The sequence below is a fragment of the Dipodomys spectabilis genome, unplaced genomic scaffold (genome assembly GCF_019054845.1).
Source record: "Dipodomys spectabilis isolate Male_0828 unplaced genomic scaffold, ASM1905484v1 ptg000017l, whole genome shotgun sequence".
Taxonomy (NCBI): Eukaryota; Metazoa; Chordata; class Mammalia; order Rodentia; family Heteromyidae; genus Dipodomys; species Dipodomys spectabilis.
In genome coordinates, this window is record NW_024870694.1 from 7,581,344 (window position 1) to 7,599,647 (window position 18,304).

The 18,304-nt window shown below is 46.8% G+C and overlaps 1 protein-coding gene across 7 annotated transcripts in view; it reads right to left on the reverse strand.

Moving 5' to 3' along the window:
- Mylk (myosin light chain kinase) overlaps positions 1-18,304 on the reverse strand; it is a 194,531-nt gene that overhangs the window by 20,485 nt on the left and 155,742 nt on the right. For all 7 annotated transcript variants that reach the window (XM_042667365.1, XM_042667361.1, XM_042667374.1 and 4 more), the window contains 5 exons: positions 16,695-16,727; positions 16,503-16,596; positions 14,938-15,141; positions 8,865-9,082; positions 6,364-6,487 (listed from right to left, as the gene is read on the reverse strand). In XM_042667365.1, coding sequence (XP_042523299.1) covers positions 6,364-6,487; positions 8,865-9,082; positions 14,938-15,141; positions 16,503-16,596; positions 16,695-16,727 — 673 coding nt within the window. The remainder of the gene's footprint in view (positions 1-6,363; positions 6,488-8,864; positions 9,083-14,937; positions 15,142-16,502; positions 16,597-16,694; positions 16,728-18,304) is intronic.

The window sequence follows — 18,304 nt, forward strand, 5'->3', positions numbered from 1 at the left end:
TCTCACCCATATTTGTGTTTTTGAGTTAATAGTTGTGTGTGTGTGTGTGTGTGTGTGTGTGTGTGTTGGTCCTGAGGATTGAATTTAAGGTTGTCCTTGAGTTTTTGTGCTCAAGGGTAGCACCCACTTGAACCACAGCTCCATTTCCACTTTTCTTCTCATGGTTAATTGGAATCTCATGGACTTTTCTGCCCATGCTGGCTTTGAACTGTGATCCTCCAATTTCAGGCTCCTAAGTAGCTCTGATTACAGGAGTAATACATTTTTATAGATGGATTTTCTTAAGACACTAATTTGTTTGTGTGGAGGGTTCGGGTATTTCCTGGAGTTTGAACTCCCAGCATTGTGCTAAATATGTAGGCACTCTACCACTTGAACCACACCCTCACACCCTCAGCCCGAATTTGTATTTAAGGAAGGCAAAGAAGAAATCATTCTTAGTCAAGTCTCTGTGAGAGAGGGGTAGGAATTTACCATTTCCCAAGTCTGCCTAGTTATGTGCTGGGCCTTTCCATTCTCTGGTCCTCCCTTTCTCATTTTATACACCATAGGACTGGGGTCCTCGCTCCCCCCCCTCATCTCTATGATGGGGATGACCCCATGAGCCTTAAGCTAGCCCCTTTAGGAAGCAGCCTGCCTGTCTCTGCTTGTCCGCTACCTGCTTCTTCTGGTCTGCATTTTCCATTGGAAATAAGGTGAAGTCCTACAGCACTCTGAAAGATGGAAGGAGAAGCAAACAATCCTGCTGTGGAATGCCAAAGGGGCCCCTTCTGCAAACTTCCTTTCCTAATTAGGAGTTGTAATCCTGCGGAGATAGGTCTTAATCTCTGCAGGCAGGGAGAGCCCATAGCCTCTGGCCTTGGCATCCCTCCGCCTGGCAGCACATTCATCAGAAACAGCCTCCAGCCAGCTGGCTCCTTGCCTGCCAAGGCAAGCACCCCCGCATTCTTCCCACTGAGGACCACGACTCTAGACTAAAACATGGGATGTGTGCACACATAATGTATAAGCATGATGATAAGAGCATTTGAATTTTCAGTAGTGATGGTTCTGCATGGGATTTTGCGGGCTTTCTCCTGTTTGTCTCCTTTCCCTTCCCCATTCTCTCACACACAATGTGCTCCAAATTGGTCTTGAACTCTTGATCTTCTTGCCTTAGCCTCTTACATTGTGGGATTATAGGCATGCATGTACCATCACACCAACTTGGATTATCTTTTAACTTTCTTTTTGAATTTTATTGCTAGAGTTTACATAAGGGATCTCATGCCTTTATTTGTTAAAAGTCATCCAATCACTGATGCTCTGTTAAAACACAACTTTTCCACCTCTTCTTAGTCTTACTTAGTTTTTAAACAGGAGACTGATCCAGTTTTCACGTGATTGTGTAGAAGACCAGTTTGGGAAAGTTCTCAAGTACTTTATTTTTTCCACTTGGCATCTTAAGTATAGAGAGTTTTCACACTTAGTCTGAATGCTAATGAGTCACAAGAGTCACAACCACAGAACATTCTAATTTCTGAATTCTTAGGGTTTTTGTTGTTGTTCTTTTGTTTGTTTGCTTTGGCAATACCAGGGATCAAACCTAGGGTCTTGAGCATGCCAAGCAATTGCTCAACACTGATCTACACCTTGAACTAATTTCTTTTCTTCTTTTTTTTGGTCCAGTCATGGGGCCTGAACTCTGGGCCTGGGCGCTGTCCTTCAGCTCTTCAGCTCAAGGCTAGCACTCTACCACTTGAGCCACAGCGCCACTTCCGGCTTTTTTCTTTTTGCTTATGTGGTGCTGAGGAATCGAACCCAGGGCCTCAGGCATGCAAGGCAAGCGCTCTACCACTGAGTCACCTTCCCAGCCCCATCTTGAACTAATTTCTGACATTAACCTAATCTCCTTGCTCAGGTGATCTAGGGCAGTGTACTGTGCTGTTCTCAGGGAAGAATATCAAGAGAGCAGAGGACACTACATTGTCTCAAGCCAAGAGACACATGAACTGGCTGTAAGAGCAGTCAGCTAATGGAACCAAATATCTGTCAGAAGGACTGAGTTCTTAGGAAAGGTTTAGTCTTCATCCCACTTTCACCCTCAGACATTAAGTGAGGGAGCTGGAGATGTCTGAGCAGGCCTGCAGGAAGAACTAAGTCTCTGGACACCAAAACCCAAAAGTGGTAGCTGGGCTGGATGTGAGAGTAGGGAGCCTGTTCAGGACTCAAAATGGGCTCAGCAATGGGGAGGGGAGGGCACGGAAGCCTAAGGTAGGACAGGCACAGATGACCTCTCCCAGCAGAGCCCTGCATCTAGACCCCCACCTGCAGAAGGCACCAACATCTCTACTTGGGCACTTCTCAGCTGACTGGGCTGTTCTTCCCAGAAGAGTTTGCCTGTTCCCTGCACACACACACACACACACACACACACACACACACACACGCACGCACGCACGCACACACACACACACACACACACACACACATCTTCCTTTCTGGCACCTCTTATTGTAGGACAGGGTAAGGTGGTCCCCAGCTCATGGCAGGTACTCTACAGATGAGCTGAGGTGGGAAGAGCGCATTGCTGAGCCAGTCAGAAGGAGAGCAGGGAGAGAAAGTCAAGCACTGGTATCATCTTTGGGTCCACAAAGTCTCTGTCTGTTCAGAATCCAGTGAGGGCACTGGGCTGGAATTGAACTGGCCAGTGTCTCCAGATAATGGCTTTGCAAAAGGCTTCCTGTGACATCAGATCGACCTTCTCAGATGTGAACAAGTCATCTCTAGCTAGCGAGATACTCACCATATACATGGTAAATAACAAACATTACTTGGCTCTCATCTCTCAGAGGACCCAAAAGGAGGTGAGGAGGGGTTCTCTGTATGAAGCGGGACAGACAACCAGCTACAAAGAGGGACAGAGCCAAGCAGAAGATGCTGAAGGTCTCAGAGAACCTCTTCCAGGTACTTCTAGGAGGGGCTTAGGAAGCCAACTAATATTTCTAGCACCAAGGGCTCTACTGAGAGCCTAAGTTCCAGAGGGGAAGTCTCAGGCCTGGATGAGCACTAAAGAGCAAGCCTAGGAGAGTCCTGAGGCTTGTGTGTGTGAGGGTGTCTAGTAGTGGTGAGCATAGCCAGCACGCAACAACTCATCAACTTCTGCCACACTCTCCTCCTCCCTCCTGACATCCTACCTAGACACCTACAGACCACGTCACATGCACCAAAATTAACTATCCCCCCCTTTCTAATTCTTGGTCTTAGCTTTAAAAGTAATTTAGTAGGGCTGGGAAGTTGGCTCAGTGGTAGAGTGCTTGCCTTGCATGCATGAGGCCCTGGGTTCGATTCCACCACATAAGCAGAAAAAAGCCAGAAGTGGCACTGTGGCTCAAGTGGTAGGGCGCTAACCTTGAGCTGAAGAGCTGAGGGACAGTGCCCAGGCCCAGAGTTGAGACAAAAAGCAAAAAGTAATGCAGTAAACAATTAGCATAGTATCCAAACTACCATGTTTCTCTACTTGAAAGAATTTCTATATAAAGTGCTAAGCTGGTGCTGGTGATTCACATCTGTAATCCTAGCTACTGGGGAGGCTAAGATCTGAGAATCTCAGTTAAAAGCCAATCTGGGCAGGAAAGTCTGTGAGACTCTTATCTCCAATTAGCCAGCAAAAAAGCAGAAAGTGGAGCTGTGGCTCCAATGGTCAAGTGCCAGCCTTGAGTGAAATAGCTGAGAGACAGCACCCAAGTCCTGAGTTCAAGTCCCAGTATCATACCACACACACCCAAAATAAACACAATAAAAAGTGCTGTTATGACACAGCAATTCTAGTTCCAGGTTGTGTATCCAACAGAAATGCATAAGCATGCTCACTAAAAATGGAACATTCCAAACTGGAAGCTACTCAAAACCCCATTAACCCAGAATAGATGCATGGGATATATCTACTGACTCTGGGAATGAACAATCTACCACTTTGTTTAGCACTGTGAATGAGGCTCACAGCGTGGAGAAAAAGAAGCCACATACTTCCTTCAGTGTGATTTCATTTATATAAAGTTTAAGAACAGACAGACCTACCCCAGGACTGCAAACATGAGGGAAATGGCTGTTCCTGAGGCAGAAACTGGGAGGGGCCCTGAGGGCTGAGGGTTCTGGTTTTGTTGGGTTTCTTGATCAGGTGGGGTGTGGAATGCTGGATTGTATTCACTGTGAAAACTTGCTAAGTGGTCCAGTTACTGCCACCACTGACCAGGCTTGCCATTCTGGTTTGCCTGGAATTGTCCCCATTTTTGTATTCAAAATCCTGTCTCCTGGGAAACTATCAATCCTGGGCAAGCTGGGGCCCTTGGCCACCTGCCCAGACTGTGGGAAGTGTCCCACAGTCCCAGCCACCTGAATGACCGAGGAAACCAAACCCATGCCATGACCCACTCCCCAGTTTCTGCCAAGGACTAACCCTTTCCCTCCCCCTCCCCCAAGTTAAAGGCAGGGCCAACAGATAATCCTCATGTCACCACAATGGGAAGCCTGCTGCAGCAGACCACGAGGCAAGTCTCTTATGATTGGATGGGATTCAGGGTCAAATTAGGCCCTAGGGCAATAAAGTCTGGACAGAGTGAGCTGACGAAGGACATTTTCTGCAGGGCTGAGTATTTCTGACAGACTCAGAAATCTAAGTCAGCTTGAGTCAAGTCCAGGACAATTCCAAAAAGGGCAGGCCAAACGCAGGGCCCTCTGGTGGTTCCTTACCAGGTGCAGGAGAAAAGCAGTACACTTATTCACCAGCGCCCCCTACTGGAGGGTGAAGACATTGGGAGAAACAGGGAACTATGCCCCAGGCTTTGGGGAAGTGACCCTGGGTGGGTGACTCTGAAGAAATGGATCCAAAACTGGGGAAAGCTGCCCTTACATGCCACAGCAAAAGCAAAACTCCTGAGCATGTGAAAAAGCCCCAATGTACTGCCCCCTCTTTGCATGCCAAAACTTTTGCCATAGCGTTACTAAACCCACTGGGCTTCACAGTCTCTGAGAGCCTTTTCTCACCCCAGGGGCAGTCTAAGGAATTTTTCAGGATCCTCTAGTTCTCTATGAAAATATTGAATTTCCCTTTTGGGGCGTGTGTGTGTGTATGCAAGTGTGTGTTTATTTTGGGGTTTAAACTCGGAGCCTTGTGCTTTCTGCCAAGTGCCCTAGTACTTAGCCTATGGCCACAGTCCTTTAGCTTTTAGTTTGTTTTGCAGATACATTAAGGTAAGTTTTTCAGAAAGTTTCTTGTACCTTTGTTTGGGTTAGTCTCCTACCACAGTCTTCTCACCTCTACTTTCTGAGTAGCTGAGATCACAGGCATGTACCACCACATCTGGCCTGACAAAAAATATTTTCTACTGGATGCACATGCATGTCTGCATCTTTGGGGAGAATATTCCACAACTGTGTTGCCATACATGTTCACGGGCACCTTCTGAGGCTAATGATTGTCTGGCAGTCCGATGCTTTAGTGAGACCCATCAGAATGTATTCTGAAGCTTCGATAGTCCAACTATGTCCTCAGGCCAGTATGTGGACAACCTGGATGGATCCTGTTAGACGTGTGGAATCCGGACCTGAATCAAAGCCTGCAATCTGGGGAAGTGTCTAGGAGTTTTGGAGATGTTAATATGCTTGCAAAGGCACTGGTCTAGATTTCTGCTTCTCCTCATTTTCTCCAGCATTGATCATTTAAATGGCTTACACCTGTAATCCTAGCTACTAAGGAGTCTGAGATCTGAGTCCATGAGGCTCTTCTCTCCAAAGCAAGATGTGGTGTATTTTTTGTTTTTGTTTTTTTCCGGTGGCTGAAATGGTAGACCTTCAGCCTTGAGCAAAAAAGCCAAGTGTATGTACATGCGTGCATGCACACACACACTTTCTACCTGATTCCCCAAGTTCTAACAATGGCAGTGTTTTCTGTTGTTTGTTGGTCCCATTTATGGACCTGCCATCAAAGGTACTACTTAATACACATGTTGGAATCAGAGAGGCTGCTGGATGGGGTCCCTGCCCCAGATGGGACTACCCTCAGAAGACATGCACCTGGTTCTGTCTCTCCTCTGTGAATCTGGTATACAAGTTGGGGTGCTAGGTATACAAGGAAGGGTGGCTAACCCTTCCTTCCCTGACCAAGAGCCTTCGCTGTCCAACAGTAGGGACAATGAAGCACCCAACATGGGGATTTGGGTGTGTGTTTCCATACGTGGCTTCAAAAGTATGATGCGGGGCACAGACACCCTGAGGGCAGGGATGGGACAGTCTGGGAGACTGTGACCCTTCTCCCTGGGGCAGGCTCCCGTGGTGACTTGCCAGGGGGCTTCATTCCCCCTCCCCAGGTGCCCCAGGACTCACAGGATATAGCAGATGACCCCGATGCTCCACATGTCCGTGGCGTAGCTGATGGGTTCGTAGTTGATCACTTCAGGAGCCACAAACTCTGGGGTACCAAAAAGGACCTTCAGAGACCCTGCATTTTCTGAAATCAAGATGGAGAGATATCAGTGGCCACTGAATCATAGAGCCAGTTCAAGGGAAGCGTTTCTGCTCTGGTCTGTGTCCTGGTCCCTGAGTCAGAGGTACATGGAGAAGAGCTCACTGGGTCTTTTGGGTGCTCTCTCCATAGATGATGGCTGAGACACTTGGCATCCTCGTATGTAAGCACATCAACCACCAGGGAAGCCAGTAAGCCACACATGTGTTTCAGGTGTCCTAAGCAGGGTGAGGAGAGGAGGCCAGGGAAGTGCCTGCCCTGGTGCTCTTCTGCTTGTCAGTCTCCCCGAACTAGCTCACAGCGGCAGGGCTAGTGACTCCTGTTCAGCAATCCCTCATGCTCACTGATTCTAGCACTCACACGGCCTGTGTACCTGTCACCAGCTTTCCGAGGGTTTTCCTCTTTGCTATACTCAGCAATTCTAAGAGGTAGGTGCAGTGCCCAGATTGCTGAGGACAAAAGCAAGATCTGGGGAAGCAAGGAAATTTCCTATCTGCTTCATCAGTGGTGATCAGGGCTTGAACCCAAGTGGTTCTGTCACAGAGCCAGCCTCCTTTCCCCTTTCTCTGTATTTAGACTAAGCTCATGTCTTTCCTGCTCCCACGTGCTGCCAGGATAGCCGGGGCAGGCCTAAACGCTAATGTGGTACGCTCAGTGGTGGATGTCAGCCCTAAGGACCAGGACTAATGAGCAGGCCCATTGGGTGATAAGGGCAGTATCTGTAGCTGGAGGATGGAGCAGGAGTGCGTGCGTGTACGTGCGTGTACGTGTGTGTGTGTGTGTGTGTGTGTGTGTGTGTGTGTGTGTACGTGCCCCCGTATCTGGGGGAATGGGAGTGAGGGAGAAGGACAAGCTTGGGCCTGGAGCCACATCTGGTCTCGTTTAACTCTGCAGGGACCACAGAAACTACTCCCAAAGCCCTAGCAGCCCTCACAGCATGGAGCTAGAACTCCCTCCCCCTATTCATTCTGTTTATGGTGGTTACTCTCCATAGACAGGCATCCACACCTGTAGCAGAGAGATGGAGCCAGTTAAGTTAACCTAGAACTATCCTTCTTTTCTCAGGGTGGTGATATAAAGGGTGGCCCTGTAATTTCATGTTAACAGGGCAGTGGCCAGGCCAGGGAGTGACCAGTGATACCAAAGAGTGATGAGTAGATGCAGAGGACCTTGTATGTGAGCACACAGTCAGTGGCCAAAATGGCTTCAGGTTGGTGATGAGCTTCTAATCAATTTCTCCATTACTATATTTCCTTCCTCCTCAAGGTGTGAATAGTACAGGGGCTCTGGAACACTCTGAGCTAGGCATGGGGTCTTTAAGCCAGCCCTGCATACTCCCTGGCTTGCATATAGTATCTTCTGGGCAAAGCTGTGGTAGACCTTGGAATCCTATTCTACAAATTGAGATGCAGAAATCCTATATGTACTGCTGACCTTCAGTGAGCATCAATGATAGTGATAGTGGTTTTTTTTTTAATATTTTACTTATTTTTACTTTTTGGTGGTACTGGGGTTTTGAAGTCATGACCTTATATTTGCTAGGCAAGCACTCTACTACTTGAGCCACACCCACAGTCCTTTTTGCTTTAGTTACATTTCAGATAGGATCTTTTACTCTTTGTCTGGGCTGGTGTCAGACTATAGAATCCTCCTCTTTCTCCCACCTCCTGTGTAGCTGGGATTACAGGTGTATACCACTATACCTGGTTTATTTTTTTTCCAGTGCCAGTCCTGGGACTTGAACTCAAGTCCTGGGAACTGTTTCTGAGCTCAAGGCTAGCACTCTACCACTTGAGCTTCAGCTCTTCTTCTGGCTTTTTTGTGTGTGTGTGTGTGGTTATTTGGAGATAAGAGTCTCATGTTTTTTCCTACCCAGGCTGGATTCTAATGACAATCCTCAGATCTTAGCCTCCTTAGTAGCTAGGATTACAGGACTGAGCCACTAGTGCCTAACTTGGCTGGTTTTTGAAATAGGATATTAACTTTTTTTTTTGGCTGGGGCTGGCCTTGAACTAATGGCCTCAGCAGCAGCAGCACCACACAATACATAGCTAATGTCTGTGTCATGCTTTCTGTTCATAAGGCATTGCTATCACCCTACCGCTCTTGCTCTTGGTCCTCCTGAGAACCCTATGGGACTTTGTAGCAGGAGGGATTGCTATTAACCCATCTTACAGATGAGGAAGTTGAGTCTTATAGTCATATAGCAATAAGTGGCAGGTGCTACACTTGAACCTGAACAGTTTTTGCAGTCTCTGACTTTGCTCCCAACCCCATCCATCCTCTCTACTACCCAGTGTGGGAACATAAACAGCCATTGCCCTAGCACAGCAGTGACCACAGGACAGATAGTTGTCCTTACCCAGCCTTCGGGCTAAGCCGAAGTCAATGAGCTTGATCCTGGTGCCCGTCTTGTTGACACACATGATGTTCTCTGGCTTGAGGTCCAGGTGCACGATGCCCTGCTTGTGGATATACTCCACTCCTTCAGAGATCTGCTTCATGTACTTGATGCACTCCCGCTCCGTCAGCTCAAAGTCCTCATCAATGATACGCTCAAACAGCTCACCCCCTGACACACTGCAGGGACAAAAGGAGGTGGGAAGGACACTGTGAGCAGACCACAGGAGGCTGGAGGCCAGGCTGGTAGAGTGGTTGGCCCAGGAATACTGGGGAAGAGGTAGAAGCACCCTGTGACGCTTCCTGAGCGCCTGTCTTCTGGTACAAGGGACCATGTCCCATGTCTGCCATGCTGCTGGGGACTAGGGAAAGTGTCTGAAATCAGGGAAGCTCTCAGGAAGGCGGTGTCAGAGGTTGGTGTGAGTGGAGAATCTGGGCGTTATCTCCTCAGCAAATGGTGACCATGAAATAGGCTCTTTCCCTTATATGATCAAAAATGTACAGGGGAACATTCCTGTATCCTAGCAGTATCCTTGAGTCACAGAGAACTGACGTTTAAAACAGTTTATATGAGCATTTAGTTTGCATAAGCCAGCGACAGAAAAAAAAACGATCTTCAATAATAAGAAACCTCAGCAAAATTTCTGGAATTAGTTGGCTGTGACCCACTGAACTGACACTAGATTTGCTGACTGCAGCAAATTAGTTTACTCCCTCCAGCCATGACTACCTTGTCTTGCCATGACCCCTTCCTTGCCCAACCTGCAGGCCTTTCTATGGAACACTTTTTTTAGATTCCAGCCATTCCCAATCCAAGCTGCTGACTTCTGGAACCTACACCTGGGGGTCCTCTACTAACAACTGCCAGACAGCCAGTGCATCACCCTTCAGTACAAATGCATGACCTTGCTGCCCAGACCCCATCTCAGCTCAGGTCTCTTGTCCCAGTCCTCTTCCCACCTTCCTAGCTCGCTCATGGTGAATTTGAAGTGTGTGCTTGGTAGCCTAAGTAGCATCCACATATTTTTTGTTTTGTTTTGTTTTGCCAGTCATGGTGCCTGAACTCTGGGCCTGAGCACTGTCCCTCAACTCTTCAGCTCAAGGCTAGTAGTGCTCTACCTTTTGAGCCACAGCACCACCTCTAGCTTTTTCTGCTTATGTGGTGCTGAGGAATCGAACCCAGGGCCTCATGCATGCAAGGCAAGCACTCTACCACTGAGCCACCTTCCCAGCCCAGCATCCACATATTTTAAACTCAAATTTTTCCAGTAGCCTCTAGATGAAGACTGAATGCACTTCATTCTGGGATGGTCTTTTTTTTTTTTTTTTTTTTTTTTTTTAAGGGCTGAGACCAGGACTTGGAATTGATACTTGATGCTTTTGCTCTCTGGCTGGTGCTCTAAAAAATGAAGCCACACCTCCAAACCCCTGGGACGGTCCTAATACAAGGATAGGTGTCACTACTCCTATGGGGAGTCATTGTGAAGACAGCAAGGCATGAAATTTGAGTCCTGTTCCTGCCTTTTACAGGCTTCATGACCTCAGGCAAGTTAATCTTCCTGAGCTCTAACCTTGCAGAGTGGTTAGGAATATAGAAGCCTTTGTAAAGCCATGCCTAACTCATAAAAAGTGCTCAGAACATATTGTTTGGTATATATAGCAGGCCAGAGGATCTCACTCACTGGGAGACAGAGCCTAGCACACCACATCTTATCCATTTGCAAGACCACAGGACCCTGTTGGAAAGTGATGGGAGGAAAGCGGGTGTGTGTGTGTGTGTGTGTGTGTGTGTGTGTGTGTGTGTGTGTTGGAAAATGATGGGAGGAAAGCGGTGTGTGTGTGTGTGTGTGTGTGTGTGTGTGTGTGTGTGTGTGTGTGTGTGTGTGTGTGTGTGTGTGTGTACAAGTGGCCACTAGGAGGAGCTAAAACTTTCAACTAATCCAAGAAGGTCCCGGCATGGCCAGCAGGTGGCACCTTTGGCCTTGAAGCCCTCAGTTTCTCGGCCAAGGCTCCAAGGACAAATACCAATCTACACTGTAAGGATTTGGCCAGTTCTTAACAGCTCTCTGCTTCAATTTCTTCATCTGCAAGCTGTAGATGAAAAGAACACCACCTTACACAGATGTTACAAAGATGGAATGAGTTAACACGAGTGCTCAGAAGGGAGAAGTAAGCGCATGCTAATTATCAACTGTTACATTTTCAAAGAATTGCTTGGGCTCTTATTGGAAATATGGTTTCCCAAGCTTTTGCCCTGTAGATATGACTTTGTAAAATCTTGGGAGAGATCTGAAGACCTGAATTTTTAAGAGGTTTCCCAGGTCACTCTTAGGGGCAGATATATTTAGGAATACTGCCTTCTTCCATTTCCACTAAGAGGAGGAGCTGAAATTCACATCTCGGGAGAAATTTCTTCCTAGTTTCCCCATATGAAATGATTTGCCCTTTCGATATACCTTTTCTACACTTGTTGTATAGAGTCTTCCTTGTTTGCTTGTCAAACAAACCTAGCTGTTCTCTAGACTTTCATTTGCACCTAGAAATATCTGGCATAGACAAGGTGCTCCAAAATGATTGCTTTTAAAGTTAAAATAATTCAGCACAAGCAAGCATGATTTTCAGTGTCCTTGGGAGTGTCTGAGCAACCAGTGATAGATATTAGAACTATAGAGATAATTATTGTTGCATATCTAGAGATAATTTACTCAATGTCAGTTCAGATAGGTTCTGGTCTAGTCAACTATATTTAAAACTGTTGGAAACTGTTCCAGTGATCTACTGCCTAGGATGGGAAGAGTTAAATCAGGATTAATGGCTTGTACGTTTTTCTTCAAAATGCTCAGGAAAATGGGTAGAAGATGTTGGTTTGATAGAAAGAAGCCAGCCAAAATTGGCAATAGAAAGCTGATAAATACTTAGTCACTTAATAAATTGATTGTGAGTGAATGAATACATGAATGAATTTCTACCATCACCAATGCTACCTATTCAGAGGGACTGTAGGCCTCAGCGAGCCCTTCCCAGATCCTCTTCCTGTCTTACAGCAGCCAGCTGGATACTTAGATAGATTTTGCTGGGAGAAGAGCAAGTGTGAGGCCAGCCTGCAGTGGCTCAGCTGAAACTTCACATCCTCTCCAGCATTCAGGGTCCCACCACTACTTAGAGTGTCCTAGATAGTTCCACAGAGGACAAGCCCAGGCCTCAGGCAAAAGGTCAGAAGATCCTGGGCTTCTCAGCAACTCTGCAGCACAGTAGGGGCTGGTCCAGAAACCAGAAGTCAGAAAGGCTGAAAAGACACACCCATTCTTATTTCCCATATTATCTCAGGCAGCTGAGCAGAAGCTAGGAACCCTCAATTACATGTTAATTTTTCTATATGAGCAGGCATCACCCTTTTCTTCATCTCAGTTCCTTTATCAAACAAGGAAGGCAAATTGTATTATTGACCGTCAACCTTCTTCCTATTTGTGGCCAAGTCTTAGTTAAAGCTAAAGGGACACAGAAATGGGGTTTGAGCTTATTTTCTCTTCTCTGGTTCAATGATTGTCCAGGGGTGAGCTCCAGACCCTGAGTGCAGGCAAATCTGGCATCTGGACTTGTGAGACTTGTTCCTGTCCATGGGGGAGGAGTGGGGTGGAGGGATGAAAGCCAGACCAGCTGAAACCTCCTTACATTTCTCTCTACTTTTTCCATCCAGCTTGCCAACTCTTGATTCCAAGCTAAGTATGGTATTCTGCCCACTAGTGCTGCTACCCAGGCTCAGCTCCCCCTGCCCCCTCTCACGAACTTGCCCAAGGTTTAACTTCTAAAGATAAGACATTTCTCCACATGTCCTCACATGCCCACACTGCCTGGACCAAGCAACCAGCTCTAGAACAAATAGAAAAGCTGCAGCCCAGAGATGGTGGAACATGCCTAATCCCCAGCTATTCAGGAGGCTAAGACAGGAGGATTGCAAGTTCAATGCCAGTCTGGGCAAACTTAAATAAGACCTTGTTTCAAAATAAAGTAACAAAAAGGGCTGGGGATGTTGGCTCAGTGGTAATACCTTACTAGGTTAAATACCCAGTACCACACAAGTAAGAGAGAGAGAGGAGAGGAGAGATGGAGAGATGGAGAGAGAGAGAGAGAGAGAGTGAAAAAGAGAGACAGAAAGAGAGAGAGAGAGAGAGGGAGAGGAGGGGAGGGGAGGGGAGGAGAAAAGAAGAAAGCAGGGGAGAGGAGAGGACAGAGGACTTCAGCCTAATGGGATTTTGGTAGGCTGTGATGAATGAGATCACAGACAGTGGCTCAGAACTTCTTGAAAGTGGTTAGTAGGGTATGGAGTTTGAGTTTAAGCATGAGATACAAATGAAGTTTTTTTTGTCCTGAATCTTTTTATCATTCTGTAGAACAGAATACTTTGGGAGGACTTAGACGGATGTTAAAATGCTCACAAAATGCTTTTAAGTGGAAAAAGGACCAGGGTACAGAAAAAGTCAGTGTGTGCTATGGCGAATAGTCCCCCACAGCAGAGCACTGTGCTTATCAGCCTTGGGAGAATTCAGGAAGGGGCCTGAACACCTTCTTTTGTGGATAATAAAAATGAGGATTGGCAGAGTTGAGTAACTTATTCAAGGTCAAAAAACAAGTAAGAGGTGGGGTTGGGATCTGAAGTTAAGAGTTATCTGATTCACATCCGTGCTCTCAAGCCATTTTCGCCTGTTCTAAGATACACATTCTGAAAGGAATGTCTTCAAACACAACTTCAGTGAGGAGAGAGGGAAGGGCACCATTCTGTTCGCATGCCTCATCTTCTCTGGGGAAGAATGGCCACAAGCTGATGGGTCCTCTCCAATGGACTGAGATCCCAAAGTTCAAGGCATGCAGTGAATATACCCATTCAAGTGAACATACCCAACCTGGTGCTCCTTCATCGCTGGATATTACAGGCCTGAGCAAAAAGATGTGTACATGGTATAAATAATGCTTGCAAAAACTAAAGACTGGAGATCATCTGACTACTTGCTAAGCAGATAGTCTAAATGCTGTGTGATATACCTATCAAGTGAGATCCTGTGGGGGTACTGGCTATTACAGGGATTTGCTGAAAAGGGCAAAAGCGTCAAGTTGTAAGTACTATACATTACCTTTGTGTTAAAAGGCAGGAAATGGAAAGCATCTATAGTCATATATGCTTGCATTTTCATAATGAAGCCTCAAAGAACACATATAAAACCAACAAAACTGTTTCCCTCTGGAAGCGGTGCTTTAACTTGCAGAGAAATGGAATTGATGGTGAGTAATACTGTATATTTTCTTATAATTATTTGGTGTGATTATGTATATTAAAAATTCAGATTAAAAAAGGGAAAATGCAGATGTAGATGTTGTAAAAGAAACTTGGTATCAGTGTGTATATATGTGTGTGTGTGTGTGTGTGTGTGTGTGTATGTGTGTGTGTGTGTGTGTGTGTGTGCGTGTGCGCCCACGCATGTATGCATGTGTGCACAAGTGAGGAAGGACTGGGAGGTAAAGGAAATGATGGATTCTGGGAAAATCTTGTCTGGAGGTCATCTGATCCATTCCCTTGCTTTTGCACAAACCCCACAGAGAAAGTGCAACTCTGATAAGTGAGAAGTCAAAGACCACAAACAAGGGAAGAATGGCAAAGGTACAGCGGCAGGTTCCACTCCTGGATTCTGAGCCCCTTCTTTCTTCCAGAGAAATCAGAAAGTTACCTGACCTTTCTTTTCCAGTTTGAGCCACCTGAAGGCGAGAATGCCCCCACATGAAACCTAGAAACCAGGGACACCTTTGCCCTTACATACACAGGAAGATGCGAGAGGACAGGACACAGGGGTCCTAGAGGAGCCCCAGCTATGGAAATGGGCTCCGAGCTGCAGATGGGCTGCAGTTCTCTTCTCACTGGCCAGGTCTGGCATAGGCTCATCACATCCCTGTGTGTAGTGTGTTCTACCTTGGGGCATAGGAGGCTGGAGAAGGACAGTGTGGGGGACACAGGCAGGGACTTGTGGGCTCCCAGTGCCACTCACATCTCTAGGACCATGACGATGTTGGCCTTTTCCTCGAAGGCATCCACACACTGGACTAGCTTGGGATGGTGGAGGCAGTTCATGATGCCAATCTCCTGCCGAATGTTCTCTTTTTCTTTTGCTGAATATGCCTTGAAGAATTTCCCTGCCCAGATTTTTCCAGTTTTCTTCTCTACAAGTCGAAAGACTTGTCCAAATTTCCCACTGCACACAGAGGGAGGAGAAAAAGAAATCATATTTAGCTAAGCTTTGTACTAAAGTGGCCCATCTCTTTTTGGCTTAAGGTTTTTGTTTTTGTTTTTGGAACCCAGCCATATCAGCTACCATGCAGGGACATAGAGCACAGAGCCACAGTGTAACTCTCTGGCCCTTTGTGGAAAAGTTTACTGACCCCTGCTGTAGATGAAGAGCACTTCCATGCAAAGAGACCCCTGAGGTAAGTTGAGGTTATCATTCTCAAATACAGAATTACCGAGTGGCTGCCTTCCTTCCCTTCCACTCCCACATGGATGCTCTGGAGACTGCCCAGATTGGACATGATTCTTCTCGGGAGCAGGAGGCTCCTCTGGGACATAATTATAGTGACAAGGTGATTCCCAGGGCTGCTAAGAATTCTGTATGCCTTTGTTTCCCTGAAACCACTGAAAATAAAAGCTGAGCCCCATCCTCTTTTTTTCCATCCTCTTGTATTCTTTCAGGGAGTGAGAGATGGGGAAGATGGATACTTGGTAGGGTGAGCTGCAGGTGCCCTCCATGTCCCTGGGTGGTGCCAGTCAACAGTGATGAGCATGTTCATCCCGTGAGGACTGCTGTGTGTGTTAATGAAGCCCCAAAGCTGGCACTGCTGGACAGCAAGGACGTGATAACTTCTTTTTGATTAAACAAATTTTTTTTTTTGCCAGTCCTGGGGTTTGAACTCAGGGCCTGAGCGCTGTCCCTGAACTTCTTTTGCTCAAGGTTAGCACTCTACCACTTGAGGCACAGCACCACTTCTGGCTTTTTCTGTTTATGTGGTACTGAGGAATCAAACCCAGGGCTTCATACGTGCTAGGCAAGCACTCTATAAGCCACAATCCCAACCTGATTTAAAAAAATTAAATTAACTGTACAGAATAATGGGCTTCATTATGACATTTCCATATATACGTAGCATGGACTTAGATCATATTCACTTTCCCTATCATTCTCCCTCATTCCTCTCCTTCCTCCTACTGGAGGCTTAACCGCTTGTGTGGATCAAGTGGAAGGCAATGTAAAGAGAATCTGATCTAGACCCTGTCTTCCCATTTCAGTGTTGTACTATGCACCAAGGCACAAAAAAGGAAGACCTTGTGCAAGGTTCCTGGAGAGCTGGCCTGTGGAAAACCACAAAGAAACAACTCCAGAGAGAACCTACAGTGGAGATGCATTCATGGATCCATCCCTCAGCAATCCACAGAAGCTCAGCCTAGGAGGAAGCTGAGCCTGGGAAAAGACAGGAAGAGGCATTGGGTTTAATTATGACATCTGTGCACACCCCCCCACCCCACTCCCCATGCCCAGAGACAGCATTCCACTCCACTTACGATCCTAGTCTCTCTTCAATGTCGTAGAAGTCAGACACTTTTTGTTCAGTATTGACTGTCACTGTCCGGTAATCGACCTCGGGCTCTTTCTCATCTACAGAGCACAGGTCAAGGTGATGGTGAGTGATCAGATCCCCATGATCATCCCCTTCCATCCAAGAGCCTGTCCCATGGATAGGTGTGTGCACTTACCATCATCTGACACCTCCACTTCATCCTTTGGCTCTGAGGGAGACATGGGGGTAGGGAGGAAGGATGCAGTGGTTAGAACACAAGGCCCTTGAAAGCAAGGGCTTTCCTGGGTATCAGCTCACCTAGGCAGCCTTTGGGATTGGTCAGGATAACCTGTAAACAGGGTCACCGGCAGACTACCAGGCTCTGGCTTCCTCATTCCAGCCAGCTCCATTCCTCTTCCAGTCCTCATCTCCACTCCTTCCCATCTTACCCCATGGTCCCCACACATGTCCTCCTCCATGTCTCTTCTAGTCCCTCTGGACTTTCAAAACCTATACACAGTTGTAGCAATCCCTTTCTGCCCTGGCTTGAAGGTCAGTGACTCAAAATTGCTTTCTAGGTCAAACCCAGTTACCAGTTGTTGAGCATTTGGTATAAAATGACAGCAGTATGGCAAACATCTTGCCCATTAGGCAGGCATAAAAAACAAAACACATACAAGGCAGGGTCTCACCTTCTTTCTTGAAGCTTATAATTTCATTGGAAAGGAAAAAACAGCTATACTTGATATACTTGGTAATGGAGCACGTACCATCACAGACAAACAGGCAAAGGGAGGAAGGCATTGTCAAAGCAGGCAGGAAAACATCAGAGTGAATATTGTCAGAAGAAACAGCCCTTGATCTGGGTCTTCAGGAGATGATGGGATACATGGAAGGGTTAGTGACACACAGATAAAGCCAGCAAGTCCCTCCATGAGGAGGGACGGATCCCCATGATCAGGATGGATCTGGTGAACCTCGCCATTTGTCAGGAGTGATGGGAGAACAACCTGAACTTTCCACCATCTTGATGGAAGTCTGACCCTCAATAACAGCTGCTCTGGCTTCTCAGCCTTGGCTAAGTGCCTTTCCCTTTCTGGGCCTCAGTTTCCTTGTGTGCAAGAGGAAGTTGAATAGGTGATTTTCAGGGGTCCGTCTAAGCTAGTACTGCCTAGATGCAATGTTGTAAGATTGATTCATTGGGCTCCTCAGCCAGCCATGGATTGGGCCATGTTCTAGCTAATCATCAAAGGAGGATTCCTGTGGGAAAAGAGCAAGCATGTGACAGAAATCAGAGAGAAGAAAAGATCACTGAAGTATGTGTGAGTATAAGTGAATGTGTGTGTGTAATAGTGTGGATGTGTGTGAGTGTGATTGTGAGTGGGTGTGAATGTGGGGGAGGAGTGTGAGTGTAACAATGTGTGGGTATGAAAGACAGCATGGGAATGTGATTGTGAGCATATGACTATGTGTGTGTATAGGAATGTGTGAAAATGTGCAAGAGAATAAGAACGAGATGGGAAAAGACTTGCTTTGTGGAAGGAAGGCCCAGCACAGCAAGACTGGAGGACAAAGGATAGCTGGCAGGTGAGCATGTCCTATGAGGGGACAGCGTGCGGGGACAGTGATGGTCACACGCTGCGAGGCTCTCAGAGCTTTGCAAGGTCTGTTCTAGGATGGAGGTGTGGGATGGGGAGGAGGTGCAACTGGACCTGTGGACAAGCAAGCCCATCTGTCAGGCTGAGGAAACACTGGAACCTAAGCAGACAGAGAAAAAGTAACCTGATCCCACACAGGCTAAGTGCC